Source organism: Protopterus annectens, chromosome 6.part0, assembly GCF_019279795.1.
Source record: "Protopterus annectens isolate FY-2018-M chromosome 6.part0, PAN1.0, whole genome shotgun sequence".
NCBI lineage: Eukaryota > Metazoa > Chordata > Ceratodontiformes > Protopteridae > Protopterus > Protopterus annectens.
Window position 1 is genome coordinate 1397991923 of NC_056737.1, and position 17502 is coordinate 1398009424.

The window sequence follows — 17502 nt, forward strand, 5'->3', positions numbered from 1 at the left end:
GAGCTCTGCCAAATGAATGGCATGAGAGATCTATATCCAGTTTAAATAGGCACCTATACCTGTCAGGTGTAGACATAGTGTTAGTTAGCAGCAATGAGTCTTCAGTGAACATGAGGCAGTTGCCGCACTGCCTCAATGCACCTAATGCTAGTTAAGCACAGACTGTGGTCTCATGGTTTCAGGAAATTTGAACCGATTTGATGGGGGAGGCGGTTCATTAATAATTGTTCATGGTACTATGCCAAGTGATACATAGCAATAATAGTTTGGATACTATATGGACAGAAACAAAGTTAGCTGTATAGTTTAATAGTATATTAACAGATATTGCAAATGAGTCTATATATGGGTGCCGCTAATGAGGTAGAAAATCAAACACTATTGTGATAAGACAAAACCAGATACTATACATGTACTATGATGTTAGCTGTATGGTCTAATACACACAGTGTGATAAGGCACAACCATGTACTAACTATATACACAGTATGGCAGTACCCAGGAGGGCTGTATGGTCTAATACACACAGTGTGATAAGGCACAACCATGTACTAACTATATACACAGTATGGCAGTACCCAGGAGGGCTGTATGGTCTAATACACACAGTGCGATAAGGCACAACCATGTACTAACTATATACACAGTATGGCAGTACCCAGGAGGGCTGTATGGTCTAATACACACAGTGCGATAAGGCACAACCATGTACTAACTATATACACAGTATGGCAGTACCCAGGAAGGCTGTATGGTCTAATACACACAGTGTGATAAGGCACAACCATGTACTAACTATATACACAGTATGGCAGTACCCAGGAGGGCTGTATGGTCTAATACACACAGTGCGATAAGGCACAACCATGTACTAACTATATACACAGTATGACAGTACCCAGAAAGGCTGTATGGTCTAATACACACAGTGCGATAAGGCAGAGCCATATACTAACTATATACACAGTATGGCAGTACCCAGGAAGTTAGAACTGGGAAGTCCACCTCTACAAAGAGGCCAGTAATAAGTGGAGTCCCTCAGGGATCAGTACGGGGACTACTCCTTTTTGGCAGTTACTTCTCTAAAGTCAAGGCCAATGTCAATGGCCCCTGCCTGACTAAATTTGCCGATGATTGCAACTTAGGAGCTGCCATTGAATCATCCACTGACACAATGCTTATCCAAGAAGGGCTGACATAGACAAACAACTGGTGCCAGAGCCATGGACTAAAACTAAATGACAAGAAATGCATATAGTATCCTTCAGGAAATCATCCGCCCCTGGTAACTATCATATTGACAACACATACCTAAGAGTTGACCCAGTAGTCTGGGATTTGGGGACATACATTGACAATAATCTAGCCTTTGGCCATCACATGTCTACAGTAGTGAGGAAATCATTATATGTTATGCAACTTATAAACAAAGGTATGGCATCTAGGTCCAAGGAAGTCATTGTTCCACTGTGTTCAGCATTCATCAGACCTATCATTGAGTACAATACCCCCTTTGGTATGTACCTAACCAGGCATATCCAACAATTAGAACATCCATAGAGGTTCCTCACTGAAAGAATACAGGGTGTAAGTAACATGTCCTATGCAGACTGCCTCAAGGCCCTATCCCTGTATTCTGTTTTCTACAGGCTATTGAGGGGAGATCTATGCCTGACATACAAGGTATTATCAAAACCCACTTTGATGGACCTTCTGCTTATCTAAAAAACAAACAGCACCAGAATTACCCGTTATAAAGTCTTAAACTTTGCCTGTGATATAAATAGGACCTGCTGGAGAGACAGGTATGTATCCCAGAGACTACTCCTTCTCTGGTGAAGGCTCCCCATCCATATGAAGCAGAGTTCCTCCTTAACCCAATTCAAGTGTAACTTGGACAATTGGATAGGGAAAAGGAAGTTCAGCCATGATCTGGCACCAGTGTCTCTAATGGATACAGGCTGCCTGTAAATGGTTCATCTAGTAGCCCTCTGCTTGTAAATGTTTCACTTCTCAAGCCCCTGCTTACACTTATCAAGGGTATCAGAACTTGTGAGAGATATGGGATGCATGCCTAGGCCTAAAAAGACCCTTCTGCTCATTAGCCTAGTAAATACCTATGAACATATGAACCTATAAGCAGAAATATGTAAGATATATGGACAGAGACTCCAAGGCTAGCAAACACAGTGCAATACACACAGTATGATGAGGCAGGAAGATGTAGGATATAGGCATGAGATGTCACAAGACTAGCAAACATAGTACTAAAATTTAAAAGCAATTCAACGTGCCAGGACAGGCAAAGACAGCTCAGATTATAGACACAGGTGCCACAAGTCCACTGCTACAATTTAAAAGTGATGAAATTCAACAACATGAATATAGGCACAGTGTAAAAGAACTAGGGAGCACAGTAACACATAGTGATAGAAGGTGCAAAGATGATACAGAATACAAGCAGAGGTGCCACATGACTAGTAAATGCAGTACTACTGCAACTGAAAAGTGATATGATAAGGCAGACACAGTGTAGGATATAAGCAATGTGCCACGAGACTGCAAAACGCAGTACAACAATTCAATAGTGCAACAGTCCCAGCATGTGCAAAAAAATCACATAGATGCAGGCATGGAAGCCACAGGACTAGTAAATGCAGTAAAGCAATTTAAAGTGTTACAAAAAACAAGCACAGGCATATGTGTCACAAGCATAGGTCATCAATTTAAAAGTGACAGGCTGATGTTACAAAACTTTGCAAGCAAACTACAATACAAAAGTGATACACAGGTGCAGTAAAAAGCAATATTCGTTTAAATTTAAATAAAACAAGTTACTCAAAAGGAAAAGGGTATCAAAATACAGTATACTGGTTCACTGTATGATGCATTGTATGAATGCATTAATAAAAAAGTCCTGTTAGAAACAAAATATACTGGAGGAGGAAATACAAACCAGTATGGTGGAATTAAAAATGACAAGCTTCCACAAATGGAGGCAATGTTACAACTTCAAGAAAAATCTAGCAAAGTATCGTTTTATATTCACCATAATTATAAAAGCAAAGGGTGTCTACTGAAAACTAAATAACTTAGTTACAAAGTTTCAGTTGTTTATGTCCATCATATCTGTACTGAACATATTTGTATTTCACTTAAGAAAGCTGTATTCCTTCCCAACAGAAAAAGGAATTTAATTTTTCCCAAAACATACTAACATATAAAATGTTGTGCAAGGAATAAAGTTCTTTGCAGTCTTCTGCACTTAAGATCCTCCACTCACAATATTCCACTAGACCTGTACTAAGGAGCCTTTGGTCATGAAGTGCCCACTTTGTAACCTCTTTATTTGGGATGAATCTGATTGATCTACTGTTTTTTAGCTTCTTCTTTGGACCAGATCACATAGACAGTTAAAATAATGAATAAATAATGAGAATAAAGCTGTGTTCATATGCCATTTATTTAGAAAAAAAATTTGTTAAAGATAATTGCAGAGCTTTTTATAGCTTTGCTACCAAGGATGCCAGAAGTATTTTAAGTGAATTCAGAGAAACCTTTACAGATACACCAGAAATATTTTCAATCAGTTTAACTTCCATACTCAGAAGGTAAAGACTGTATAACTATATTATGAGTGCAGCAATAAATCACCTATTACAAGAATCAAGACATATTCTAGGGAATACATTGCCGTTACCCATTTTTAAAGCAGATCTGATTTTTATTCCTGCTATAATAAGCAGGCCTAAATTACTGATTACATATTGCATCAAAGAAAGATATATGATTAAGGATTTCTGCAGTGTTCATCATTGCAACTCATACTGTAAATCTAATCACACTTTAATTTTCTGGTAGCATTAGTTATCAATCATTCTTATTTGTGCAGAAGGATTTTCAGTTCCTATTTCTGTTGCTAGAGTATTTGACTCCTCCACTTAGGATAGGTGAAAATGTGATCATTATTTCCCCTTGGTCTGTGCTCCTGTTAGCCAAAATGAAGACAAAGAAATAATTTTCCATTCAGAGTTAGTTTAGTCAAGGATCATTTTAGCAAGGTTTTTATTTTATTCGAGCTGGTTTACATGTAAAATAGTTATGGTTCTAAACAAACCCACCAAAGTAAAATGCAGAGGTTCAAATGCAGATAATATAGGAAGAGTATTCCACAGGAAGTAAAAAAAAAAATAGATGAATATCTGGCAACTACAATTCAACAGATATGTTCAATATATGATTATCCTCAGAACATGGAAACAGACTGCAATAACAACTTTACACACAAGTGACACAATGCTGTAATCAATAAAGTGCAGACAATGTAATCTAATCACAGCATTAACAAAAAGAAAACTTGTTGTTTAACTATTTAGTTATTTATTTTTGTGTATTTATTTAAATGTGTTTACTGAAAAGAACACTGATCAAACAGTGACAAATTACAGGCTCAGCCTGTGATTATTGTAAGACTAAGAACAGTACGTATTTTTCAAAACAAGGTCTCACTTTCTAAACCTGGCTGCGGTCTTTACCAGCAGGCATATATAAAGTATCATCAGTTCGCACTTTGAGCACTTCTTCAGCTCTGAGCCCTTTCTTATTTGCAATGGTGATGGACAGGTTAACAGACGAGATCAGACAGGAAGCCCCATGGACTATGATGTTTGCAGATGACATTGTGATCAGTAGTGAGAGTAGGGACCAGGTTGTGAAGACCCTAGAGAGGTGGAGATATGCTCTAGAGAGGAGAGGAATGAAGGTCAGCAGGACTAAGACAGAATGTATGTGTGTGAATGAGAGGGAGGATAGAGGAATGGTGAGGATGCAAGGACTAGAGGTGGCGAAGGTGGACGAGTTTAAGTACTTGGGATCAACAGTTCAGAGTAATGCTGAGTGTGGAAGAGAGGTGAAGAAGAGAGTACAGGCAGGGTGAAATGGGTGGAGAAGAGTGTCAGGAGTGATTTGTGACAGACAGGTACCAGTAAGAGTGAATGGGAAGGCCTACAAGATGTTGTATGGGTTGGAGACGGTGGCACTGACAAAAAGGCAGGAGTCAGAGCTGGAAGTGGCAGAGTTAAAGATGTTAAGATTTGCACTGGGTGTGACAAGGGTGGACAGGATTAGGAATCGGTATATTAAAGGGTCAGCTCAGGTTGGACGGTTTGGAGACAAAGTCAGAGAGGCAAGATTGCGTTGGTTTGGACATGTGCTGAGGAGGGATGCTGGGTATATTGGGAAAAGGATGCTAAGGATGGAGCTGCCAGGTAAGAGGAAAAGAGGAAGGTCTAACATAAGGTATATGGATGTGATGAGAGAGGACATGCAGGTGGCAGGTGTGACACAGCAATATGCAGAGCTCAGGAAGAAATGGAAATAGATGATCCGCTGTGGCGACCCCTAATGGGAATAGCCGAAAGAGAAGAAGAAGTTTGCACTCTGTACTTAGATCTAGCTAAAACTGTTGTTATAGTGCCTCATGATTGTATTACAGATATCATTGTAGCTATAAATACTAATAACAGAGTATCAAAGTGGGTACATGAATGACTGCATGGGAGAATACAAAAAATGAAGTTAACAGGCAATGTATCAAGGGATTTCGATATAACAGGTGGTACTCTGCATGTGTAACTGGTGGGAACTTTATTGTTCAGCATTATATTAGCTACTATCAAATGGCATTCAAATAAAAACTTGGCTTTTAACATGAAAAATGCATTGCTCTCCTATTAAGAATGAAGTTATTGGGAAGAAAATATAGCATTAATGAACAAATACTGCCCAGATAGATATGAGGACATTTGCAGATAAAATATCATGGTAAAAACAATAATATTTTATATATACTAAGAGTCTTTTGGAGATCACAATGAGCATTACTAGTGAATCAGTGCACTTATTAATTCTGTTATATAAATAATTCTATTGTTTATTTATTTATTTATTTGCATTTGTTGACCGGGAGTGTCCAACTGGACGTAGGTCCATTTTTAGCGGAGGCCTGGGGAGGAAAGTTTCACAGTTAAAATATACAGACAGTAGTTACCTTGGATTTGCATAGCAATTAACAATTTGATCAACATAGAAATTAACAATTACAAACATAGTTACAGATGAAGAACATAGTACATCAGTAGACAACTAGAATCTTTATAATCTGCAAAGTACATAACAGACATTAACAATTGTTACAATATATAACTAGTAGAGCAATTTATAGAGTTCATTGCAGTCTAATGTTTTTATTGTTTTCTGTAATCATGATTATTTGTCCTACCTGCTAACACTGCTCCTGTCCTAATCATTGACTCTTGCCTTTGGCACCTGCTGTCATACTTTCCTTTCTCTTGTCCACCTGAGTCTCACTTTAGGATATCATGGACCTACTTCTGTTTTTAATCCTTCTCCTCCCTACTCCTGCCCTGAGCTCATGACCCCTTCATCCTTCATGTTTCCCAACATCCTTACTTTTTCTTGTCTTTTTTTTATTAGATAATAGTCCAACAAATCTTCTCTACCATCTTAGCGTGCCCCCTTGCAGTATACTGCCATACCACAGGCTCCTTCAGATTCACCATACATTTTTCCCATTATTCCCTTGTTGATCACCATGCCGATCTTCTCCTACAGAAGTTTAACGTCCTTCAAACACACAAGCTGCTGTTCTGTGCTAACGAGTCACGCTATATTCCCACAGCTCTTGCGTTTGTTACTTATTTCTGCTCAGTGATACTGTAGAGTCCCGCTCCTTGATCTGCATGATTGCTGCGATCTTGTTTTCTTCATTTCAGAAATGCTCTGGACAGCCTGCTGTCCTGATACATGCATACCAGGCTTTTCTATATCTTGCATGAGGATCTTAGGTCCTATTCTGCACAAAAACTTCCAGTCTTCTTTGATGTCAGGTATTTTTTTTCCATTTTATCTCAAGAAGGCCTTAGTTACTCCATTCTGAAGAAACTTTATTTATAGCTTGACAGTCCTAGCAGTTGCTGCCCTATTATCAACCTTTCTTTTATTATAAATGTTCTGGAAAAAGTGGTTTATACGACTCGTGATTCTTGTGTCTCCTCTGGGTTGCCTTACTAATGACCTTGACTACATCTACTAATGGATGATCAATAATTGACTCAGGCTTAGTACAACCAACCAGCTCCCAAGGCTATGCATTCCACTCCTGGGGACTAGAATACTCAGTCTTTAAATCCCAGTATTATCTATAGAGGTGACAAGATTGAATGTGTGTCTAAGGTGCATGATTCTTTTGGCATCTTTGACAGAGGGCTGACACTCAAGGGACAAATTTTAGCTTTTATAAAGTCTGCATGCTTCCACTAAATGAATATTTCCCAGATCAAGCATTTTTTATCTCTAGAAGACCTGATTTCCTGACACCTAGACTACTATACCATCCTATAACTAGGATTCCCACACTACGAACTTGATTGTCTACAATCACACAAAAATTGATTGCCTCGTTAACAACCAGAACCTCATGTTACTAACAAATTATACAAGTTCTTCAGAGCATAAACTAGAAGTCACATAATATCGAGAAAGTTCTAGTCTTAACTTATCCTGACCAATCTGATATGGGCCCTCCCTGTCTGAGAGTACTTCTTATATACCCTTCTGTCTCACCCAACCCACACAGGGGCTGCTGGTAACTCAGATGTCATGGTGTGAATTCTCTAGAAGTCATTATCTGCACCATTGGAATGTATTATATGGGTGATTTTCAAAGCCTCATTGTTAAGCATTTTAAAGGTACTTTTTTTACTTGTATTTGTTCTTACATATTTCTTGTTATGTCTTTTAAGCCTTCACATATCTGTATTACTACATAGTTTTAAGCAGTCTCTTAAACTTGAATATTTAGAATCAGAATTTTATATATATATATATATATATATATATATATATATATATATATATATATATATACTGATATATTTAACACAATGCCTTTGTAAAGCAGCTTTCAGATCAAGTAAACCAAGACTCAGATAGATAGACAGGCAGACAAACAGAAAAATGCATATAGGCCTTCTCACCAAGAGGTTTTAAAATTATTATTGCAAGTGTTCTCAGCACCAGTCAGTAACTCTGTGACATTTTGTTTAAATCTATTTTACCTGTAACATTTTTTTTCTGGCATCTAATGTCTTAGAAGGGTATCCGATACGTTAACATACTTCTTGAATTTTTTCTCATTATACAGGTGTAACAGTTCAAGCACTTTCTACTGTTCCAGTCATGTTCAGTTACTGGGTAAGTTCTGCTTCTTATATACAATGTAACCTGCTTTTATAAAAAGACAGTACTTTTCAAAGTACAGTGTTACCATCTAAAGTGAAAATTGAATCAAGACATCACTGATGCGGCCTTAGAAGTAGTATAGAGACTTGAGAAATAAAAACTGTCCTTCTGTCTTCTGGTGTCATGCAATGGTTGAGTGATATCAAAAGAGAAATGCCTAACATCCAACTGTGATTTGACCTATATGCGTACCTAATCTGGTCCTTCTAGCTAAATTTCCTCTTTAGTGCATTTTTTTCTACTACTGAGTTCACATCATGCAGACCCAGCACAGAATGTAGCCTAAACACACCATAACACTATTAAATGTTCTTCTAGCATGGTATTTAAGTTATAGGTATACAGATGTAAAAAGTGAAAGACAGAAAAGACAAATGACTAAAACTAAAAAAAAAAAAAAAAAAAAAACTAGAAGAGACAACTAATGAAGTACAAGAATATATTTTATTGCTATGTTTTGAAAGATGCGTCACATTACAGAGGAAAATCCTCAAGATTAGAAGATTTCTGATAGATCTTTTTAAAGGTGACTCAGAAACTAGCCAAGTTATTCTAGACACCACTACAGGGGAAAGTCCTTCTGGTATCAATGCAAGATGTTATGGTAACATTGTAGCTCAAGAGGAAAGAGAACCCAGAGTCCTGTCATGCTTAGGACCATCTCTCTGAATAATGCAGATGTACATTCACCAGTGGAAATGGATCTAATTCAAGGATGAGCCATCAAGTATCAGTGGAGGATATTGGTAGATTTTGTGAAATGGGTAGAATGGTCAGAGATTCAACACAGTGGGTGTTGTTTGTTTTTTATAAAATGATTCATTGAAGAAGAACTTTATATTTAAATTAATGGAGAATATTAAGATGGGTAGGAATTTGTCAATAAGGTCAGGCCATGTATCTGGAGGCAGAAATTGGAAATGCAGTGAATGAAATCGGATCATAAAACTGGTGTCATGTTTTTAGCCTTAGCGGCCTGCATGAAACACTGACTCCAAAACATTTAGTTGTTAACAGCTGGCATCAGCCCAGTTGTGAAGAAGTTCATTTTTTATCCAATTTGTTATAGATTATGGGAATAATCAGATTCAGAAATGCAATTCTTCTTGAACCCTAAAAGATGGCATGATAAACTTTAGTATTGTATGTCTGTGCATCTTTTGATTATTGTATACCTCCAAACCTAAAAGGACGTGATGATATTATTATTACGTAGTGACTTATTTGTTAAGCACAATTCACTCCTTATATGCCTGTAAATGATACTGTATAATTTCAAGAATTCTAATCTAGTAGAAAAGTCATGGTCTCTGTAAAAAAGGCATAAATTTGGAAATTTCTTTTGGACACTCTCCTAAAGAGCTAGGTTACATTTGCTGTAGCCACAAAAATAGCTATTGTATTTCAAAGTTGACCTAAATGAGCTTTGTAAAGACCATTAAGTAACCCAGGGACACACAAAGAGACACAGTCTCCTGCCCTCACATAGTGCTTGTTGTGTATTGTGTTTAAATGACAAACCAAGCATAATTGTACCTAGAACACTAAAAATAATGTGCTAATCTTTCAGTATGACTGTTCAGTTCAATTTGTAAATGCAAAGTTGGTTTTCCAATGCGTGTTATTTTACATTTGCTGGTACTATGCCTTAAATTGAGGTATATTTATCCAGGTGGTCAAAGTACTGAAACAATTATTTAGGTGTGCAAGATATAAATTATTACTCATAAAGTATGAATTTTTATATCACCTGCATATTTATTAATACAGCAAGTACTTGTGTTCAGAATATTATCAAAAATATTCTAAAAAAAGAATGGACTCCTAAATAGGCCCTTGTGGGACACCTGAGCTGACTTTTTCCCATTGTGGGTGGCAGTCTTGAGTAGTCCCTCTTTGTGATTGATTAGATAGACGCTCCTTTAATAATGCAGGACCTGGTACCACAGGTCTGAAGAACACTAAGGATACCAATTTGTGAATGAGTGCCAAATGGTTTGTCCAAGTCCAGATAAATTACAAAAACTGTTAGACCTTAATCCAAACCCATATTTACAAGCTAACAAACATCTGTTAAACTAGCCAAAGTGGAATTTTCTTCCATACAACCTTGTTGAAAAGGATTTACAAGGTTAGTGTATGTGTTGCAAATTTTCAACATGTGAACCAAGCATTTTTCAAAACATGTATTAATAATAAATGTCAGTCTCATCAAATGGTTAATTTCCACTGTGTCCAATCTCCACTTTTGACATCTGTCAGTCACTAGAAATCTCTCCTTTATGCAATAATGCATTAAAATAGGTATCTATGGTTTATTTAGCATGTCCCTCTGTAAAGGAAACATCTTAAGTTATCCCATGCTAGTGGTATTTTTAACTTTTGAAAAATGTACTCTCATTTCTAATCATCAGGCAAATGTAGTATCAAAATCATAGTTTGACAGTCCTGTCTCATGGTAAGTACTGGGGCCATAGAAAAGTAGCTAATAAACAGTTTATTAATACTAGCCAAGTCTGTGACAGCCACATTATTATACAGTAACTGGCACACAGAAACATATGATTTCCTTTGGGAGTTAACATATATGGATTTCTTGTTATCCATTCTCTTAGGAAACATCTCTTCAAATCTAGGGTTAGTCTCAGCTACATTTAGCCTCTTTTTATTAACCAGTATATTATAACGGCTCCATATTGATTGAAATTTCGACGCTTGAAAGACTAAGTGGTGAAATCATGAAAAAAGACAAATTGCAGGAAAAGATCTAATATTGGACATGACTCGTTTCCTTTAAGCTTGTCTTTTTGCAGGGTGCACACCCATGAACTTACATATACAAACTCTCAGACTGCCATACTTCAGAGAAAAGGAAATATTCAGAGAAACGACAATCTCGCACTTACGGATTTTCAGCCATTCAGTCTCTATATTCTGGCACTCTGCAACCTGAGAGCCAAGATTTCAAACTATTACCTATTATAACACTTGCAAATATGATATCCCTGTATTTTATTTCTAATAAGTTTCGCTACCTTTGTGTTCAGATGTGCCTGCATATATATGTGTGTGTGTGTGTGTGTGTGTCTCTATCTGTGTGTGTGTGTGTGTGTGTGTGTGTGTGTGTGTGTGTGTGTGTGTGTGTGTGTGTGTGTGTGTCTGTGTTCACCTGTATAGCTTCTCAGGATTTTTAAATAATTTAGCATGTTTGTGAGGAAGCTTGACTTCTGAGTAAGTTGATGTTGGTCCCTTAGAGAAGAGTCACAGGGAAAGATCATCACTATTGAGAGTTATAATCTCCATAAGGAGATATAAAGGATAAGAATCTAGAAAAAGCGGATGTGATCTTTTCCATCAGTAACAGACTAAATGGTGGCCACTTCATTGAGATAAAATGCACACTCTTACAGAAGTCTGGTTATTAGTGTGAAATTCATCACAAATATATAAATGTTCACACACACAAACACACACACACACACACACCACACACACACACACACACCAAGACACATAATATCTAAACCATTATAAACCTACTCACAAACAAAATACACACAAAACATACTTGGAGTATGGGGGCAAGCCCCCACCCCCTCTCAAAATTTCTATAACCTGCTCCAAGATCTCACTTACTTAGAGGTAAGTACTGCTTAGGGCACAAAACTGCATAAACATCCATCTTGCACAACACCCATTTTTCTTACCTTTCACATAACCCTACCAAACATAACTAACAGATATTTCATACACTTGTTTATCACCACCTGTCACATGCTTCCAATCACATATTGCAACACCTATCCATACACAGACACACACAATGTACATTAGTAAATAACCAGTTGTTCATACACAAAACATTATCATTAGAGATACAATGCATGCTTCTGAACACATACACACACTGCAAAACCTACCTACACCCACACACACACACACACACACACACACACATACATACACACACACACACACACACACACACACACACACAAAATGCATGCTACTAATTGATCAGTCAGGTACACAGAAAACACTACTATTACACATGCAATGCATGTTTCTGACCCCACATGTATTTCAACCCCTTCCTACACACACAAATACATGAATGCACATGCACAAATACATAAATGCACATGCACTCACACACCCATGCACACACATACACAAGCACAGCTTGACCTTTTAACTACATTCAGCACACATACTCTGTACACTTTTGACAGATCACATCAATAAATAAACCTCTTGACGTGCAATACACTTGCAACAACTCCTTCCAAACCCTTCCTATGCAGTACTCACCAGGCAAGTCTTTCTCAGCCTGATGAATAAATTCACTGACAACCTTACACACACAGACACATCACTCCGGCAAACCCAATAACTATCTTATAGAGTAACAATAACCTACTGTATATGAGAGAACCAGAGCTACTACAGAGATGTACTACATGTGCACAGACACTCGTGACAAACGTATGTACTCAGTAAGTACATACATATAGTCATAAAAGGGTCAAATGGAAATGAAATCCTGTTCAATTGGCACCCAATCAAAATGGCAGCAGTAAATCAGACTACAACCAAAAAAGTAAGTGATGCGACTGTTGGGCAGGTGAAATAAAGTGGTTAGATGATTAAAGGAAACAGTAGCAGTGGGGAGAAATGATGGAAAGTTCAGACTTGCTGTATCAAGTTAGGCATGTCCCACTTACCCCAATCGCTTAGACGATATGGGGGTGACAAAGAATTTGTGACAGTTTTGCCTAGGGAGGTAAGGATATGAACATGTTTAGATCAGAAAGAAAATCAATAGGCTGATGCATTCTGGGTATCCATAGATATACAATGTGAGTCAAAATGATTGAAAAATCAGGGAGGTGAACAAATAGAGGATTAAGACTGCTATGTGAGCGAGACAAGTTAGGAAGGAGTGATTGTGGATGTATAAGACGAAGATAAATACATGAACAGCTGAAGGGTTAAAGAAAGAATAGGGTTATATAGGGAAGATGGTGATAAAGAATGTCTGATTCAGTGGAGAATAAGGGATAAGGGGATGAGGAATTAAGGGGCAGAGTAGTGAGGGTCTATAGCAAGTGATGAGGGTGAATGTTAAGGAAGAGCAGCAGAGAATACAACACTTTTTTAGAGTAAAAACAGCAATTCAACTTATTTGAGGAAATCAGATGGCAATTCAAGACTGAGAAAAGGACATAGTTAAATTATGAAAAGATTACGAGGACAATAAAGAGGAAATTAACGGAACAGCAGATTACGCACATAGGAGAGCAAGAAATGGAAAACAAAGAGCGTGCCCTCAGTTTAGAAGAAAATGACCTAAGAGAAGAGTTGCTTGATTTAATAGAGATGTATAGACATATTAAGACCAATGAAAGAACTAGATTACAGAAGGTCAATAAAACCCCAAAACTTAGAAGAACACAAATGAACACAGTAATTAGGACTGCCCATAGAGATTCATGAGATATAACAGAAGTAACTAGGATACATTACTGTGCACCCAAATTAATAACAGATAAAGTCCTACCACAAGAACACAGGGTAGGAAAGGAAAGGACAGGGAGAAATGGAATGCCATCATGGAGGTATCAAAACTATAAAGTAATTAAGACAAGAAGTGTCACTGGTAGAAGAGTATAGAAGAGGGAACAGATCAACAAAAATAATCAGAAAGATGCACGTGATAAAAGCAATGTGCATTATTATAACAGATAGGTTCATAGGTTCATAGGTACGTGCTAGGCTATTGGCACAAGGGCCTAAATAAGCCTAGCCAACAAGGGTCCCTGGCTTACACCACCCAAGAAAGTTAATTTCCTGTGCCCCTGTTGAGCAGAGCCACAGAAGTGATCCCCGGGGTGTATTTGCCTCTGACACCAGGCATCTGTCTCAGTGAGGCCCTTCTGTAGGATGTCCACATCATTTGGGGACTCGACTATGGCTCCTAGTTTGCAGTCATCTGTGAACTTCGTTAGCCAGAGGCCTTCTGTGTTAGCCTATACTTCAGAGAAGTAGATATCCACTCATCAAGATTTTTCTTGAAGAGTGCTAATGAGGAACTTTGCTTGACATAGATGGGTAGCTTGTTCCAGAGTATAGGAAGTCTCGGGGACAGGAATCTATCCTTCCAGCATGTCCTGTTTATTGTGGTGACAAGGTTTAGGTCCCTAGAGCGTGTAGCTCAGAGGGATTGGGGTTTTTTTAGGTGTAACATGTCCAGCAGCTCTGGGTTTGACATAGCTTTATATGTTAGGCAGAGATCTCCTTGGAGAAGGCGATATGGTACAGAGTAAAGCTGGTGTTTTTTTGAAATAGTCGGTGTAGGGCATCTGTTTGAAGCCAGTAATCCTCTTTATGAGGTACTTCTGTGGCCTTTCTAGCTGCTGCACATGTCTTGTGAGGTACATTCCAAAAGGGGAGTTGTACTGTATAATGGGTCTAATGAGTGCCGAGTAGAGGGGAACAATGACCTCTTTTTTCCTGAATGAGAACCCTTTTGTGATGAGGTGTGCCACATAGAAGGATTTCCTGACTACTGTGGCGATGTGATTATAAAAGGAGAGATTACTGTCTACCTCGGTCCCAAGGTCTCTTATCACCCATTCGGTGTTAAATAGACTGCTGTTTATGTGGTAGTTCATGGGTACAGAGCTTTTACCAAAGGGGATGACAATGCACTTTTTGGCATTGAGCTTGAGGCCATGCCTCTGACACCAGGCATCTGTCTCAGTGAGGCCCTTCTGTAGGATGTCCACATCATTTGGGGACTCGACTATAGCTCCTAGTTTGCAGTCATCTGTGAACATCGTTAGCCAGAGGCCTTCTATGTTAGCCTATACTTCAGAAAAGCAGATATCAAACAGGAGCGGTCCCAGGACTGAACCCTGTGGTACTCCACTTGTCACTGGTTTGAAGTCAGATTTGGAGTCTGCAGCTTTTACTGTGTGGGTTCTGTCAGTGAGCCAGTTGGCAACTCATCTTGTGATGTAGGGATTTATACCTAGTTTAGTGAGTTTAGCTATAATTCAAGAATGGGGGATGGTGTTGAAAGCCTTGGTGAGGTCAAGATCGGCTGTGTGAACCACCTTACCCTTGTCTATGGCTTTGGTGACTGCCTCAAAGAAGTCAATCAGATTTAGAAGGCATGATCTGCCTTTCACAAACCTGAACTGGGTGGGGTCCAGAGTTTGGAGGTTATCAATGTCTTTGTTTATGAGTTCCATGATGATACGTTCCATGGCCTTGCAGACCAAGCTAGTCAGGCTAATAGGGCGATAGTTCCCAGGATCAGTGGTGGCTCCCCCTTTGTGGAGTGGGATAACTGTTGCTGTGTGCCATTCAGTGGGCACAAAGCCTGACATGAGACTCTGATTGAACATGGTGCTTAGGTGGGGAGCCAGTTCATTCTGAAGTTCATGTAAAAGCAGCTTGGGATGTTGTCCGGTCCCATGGATGCTGTGTTTTTGGTTTTAGAGATTGCAGCTTTTATCTGCATAGATGTGATTACAGGGACTCTGCATTCTTCCTGTATAGATATGGGCCCTTTAGGGGGTGAGAGGGGGTAAAGTTAGCACTGAACCTATCTGCCAGGATGCTGGCAATTATCAGTTGTTTCTGTAATTTCCATGCCATTGTGCTGTAACTCAGAGCAGATCTGCATGTTGCCATTGAGATTCTTGACATAGCTATAAAATGCTTTGTGGATGCCCTTAGAATCAGTGGCAATTTTGTTTTCATAGCTAGCTTTGGAGGATCTTATAAGGGATCTCAGCTTTTTACTGGGGCTGACCAGGGAGCTCCTCCACTCATGGGATTTCACGCTCTTTTGCAACAGTTTCTTCCTTCTGTTGTAGAGTTTTGTTTATGGTAGGGGACTACCAGATTGGCTTCCTTTTTTGGAGGATAGCGTCTTGGTTCTGTTTGAGATAGCATGATCCATGCACTCGTGTAAGTGCTTATAGAGTGAATTTGTGTAGGATTCAGCAGTTGAAACTGTATTGTCCATCTGCATAGGTGTCAAGAGGTTCGCCAATTCTGTCTTAAGAAGCATGAAGTTGGCTTTGGAGAAATTTTTACCATGGTTTCCTTAACGGTGGGTGGGGGTGGGATGCGGATATCTAGGGTGATTAGCTTATGGTTGGATCTGACCAACGAGGAGTTGACTTCAGGTGTGGAACACCAGTCTCTTATATTGGTAATGACTAGGTCTAGGATACTGTTGCCCCTGGTGGGGGTGTGAATAAGTTGATCCAGGGCATTGGAATTTATGAATTCCAGAAAGCGTTGAGCGAAGAAGTTGGTACATGAGTAGTTTTCCCAGTTAATGGTGGGGTAGTTGAAATCGCCCATTATTAGAGTGTTTGGTTGAACCCTAATATTTTCCAGTTTATCAAGAAAGGAGGAGTGGGAATATGGTGGGGGATCTGTAGCAAGCTACAATTTGGATTGCAGTTTTGCCCAGAGTTAGTTGCACTTGGATTACCTCAGATGCATTATGCTGCACAACTAGCCTGGATGTGTGGATATCCTCAGTGAATATGGACACACTTCCGCCTTTGGTGTTCTGGTCCAGGTTAGATGGCCAAAAAGTGTGGTATGAGTTATAGCCTGGTAATGCAGGTGTGCTCTCTAGAGCCTTGAACCAGGTCTCAGTCACTGCACAGATATTGATGTTCTCCATTTTAAGGACTGCCTTGAATGAGTGCATTTTGAGATTTAGACTTCTAGCATTGAGTAGCATTATCCTCAGTTTTTGCTTGCCTGTTCCTGTTACAGTGGTGCATTTGTCATTTGAACCTTGCCTAAAAAAGGCACTATGGGGCGGCAAGGCCTTTAGCCAGTATCCAGAATCCCAGGGGCGACAGGTACAAGCCATCTCTGGCAAAGCGTCGTGGTCTGTCATCCATGTCTTCCCAGGCAGACAGATACTGGATCCCCTTAGAATTCACCAGAAGCTTAGCCAATTGTTGAAGTCAATCATTTTGTCCTTGTACTGCGGTATCATTTTGGACGATGGCAGGATGCTACCCAGGGCCCCTTAGAATAACACCAGAAGCTTAGCCAATTGTTGAAGTCAATCATTTTGTCTTTGTACTGCAGTATCATTCTGGGCAATGGCAGGATGCTACTCAGGGCTATGGTCATACA

The 17502-nt window shown here is 39.0% G+C and overlaps 1 protein-coding gene across 1 annotated transcript in view; it reads left to right on the forward strand.

Annotated features, from left to right (window-relative positions):
• ACMSD (aminocarboxymuconate semialdehyde decarboxylase) overlaps window positions 1-17502 on the forward strand; it is a 576894-nt gene that overhangs the window by 201099 nt on the left and 358293 nt on the right. The window contains exon 5 of the mRNA XM_044073661.1: window positions 8225-8274. Coding sequence (XP_043929596.1) covers window positions 8225-8274 — 50 coding nt within the window. The remainder of the gene's footprint in view (window positions 1-8224; window positions 8275-17502) is intronic.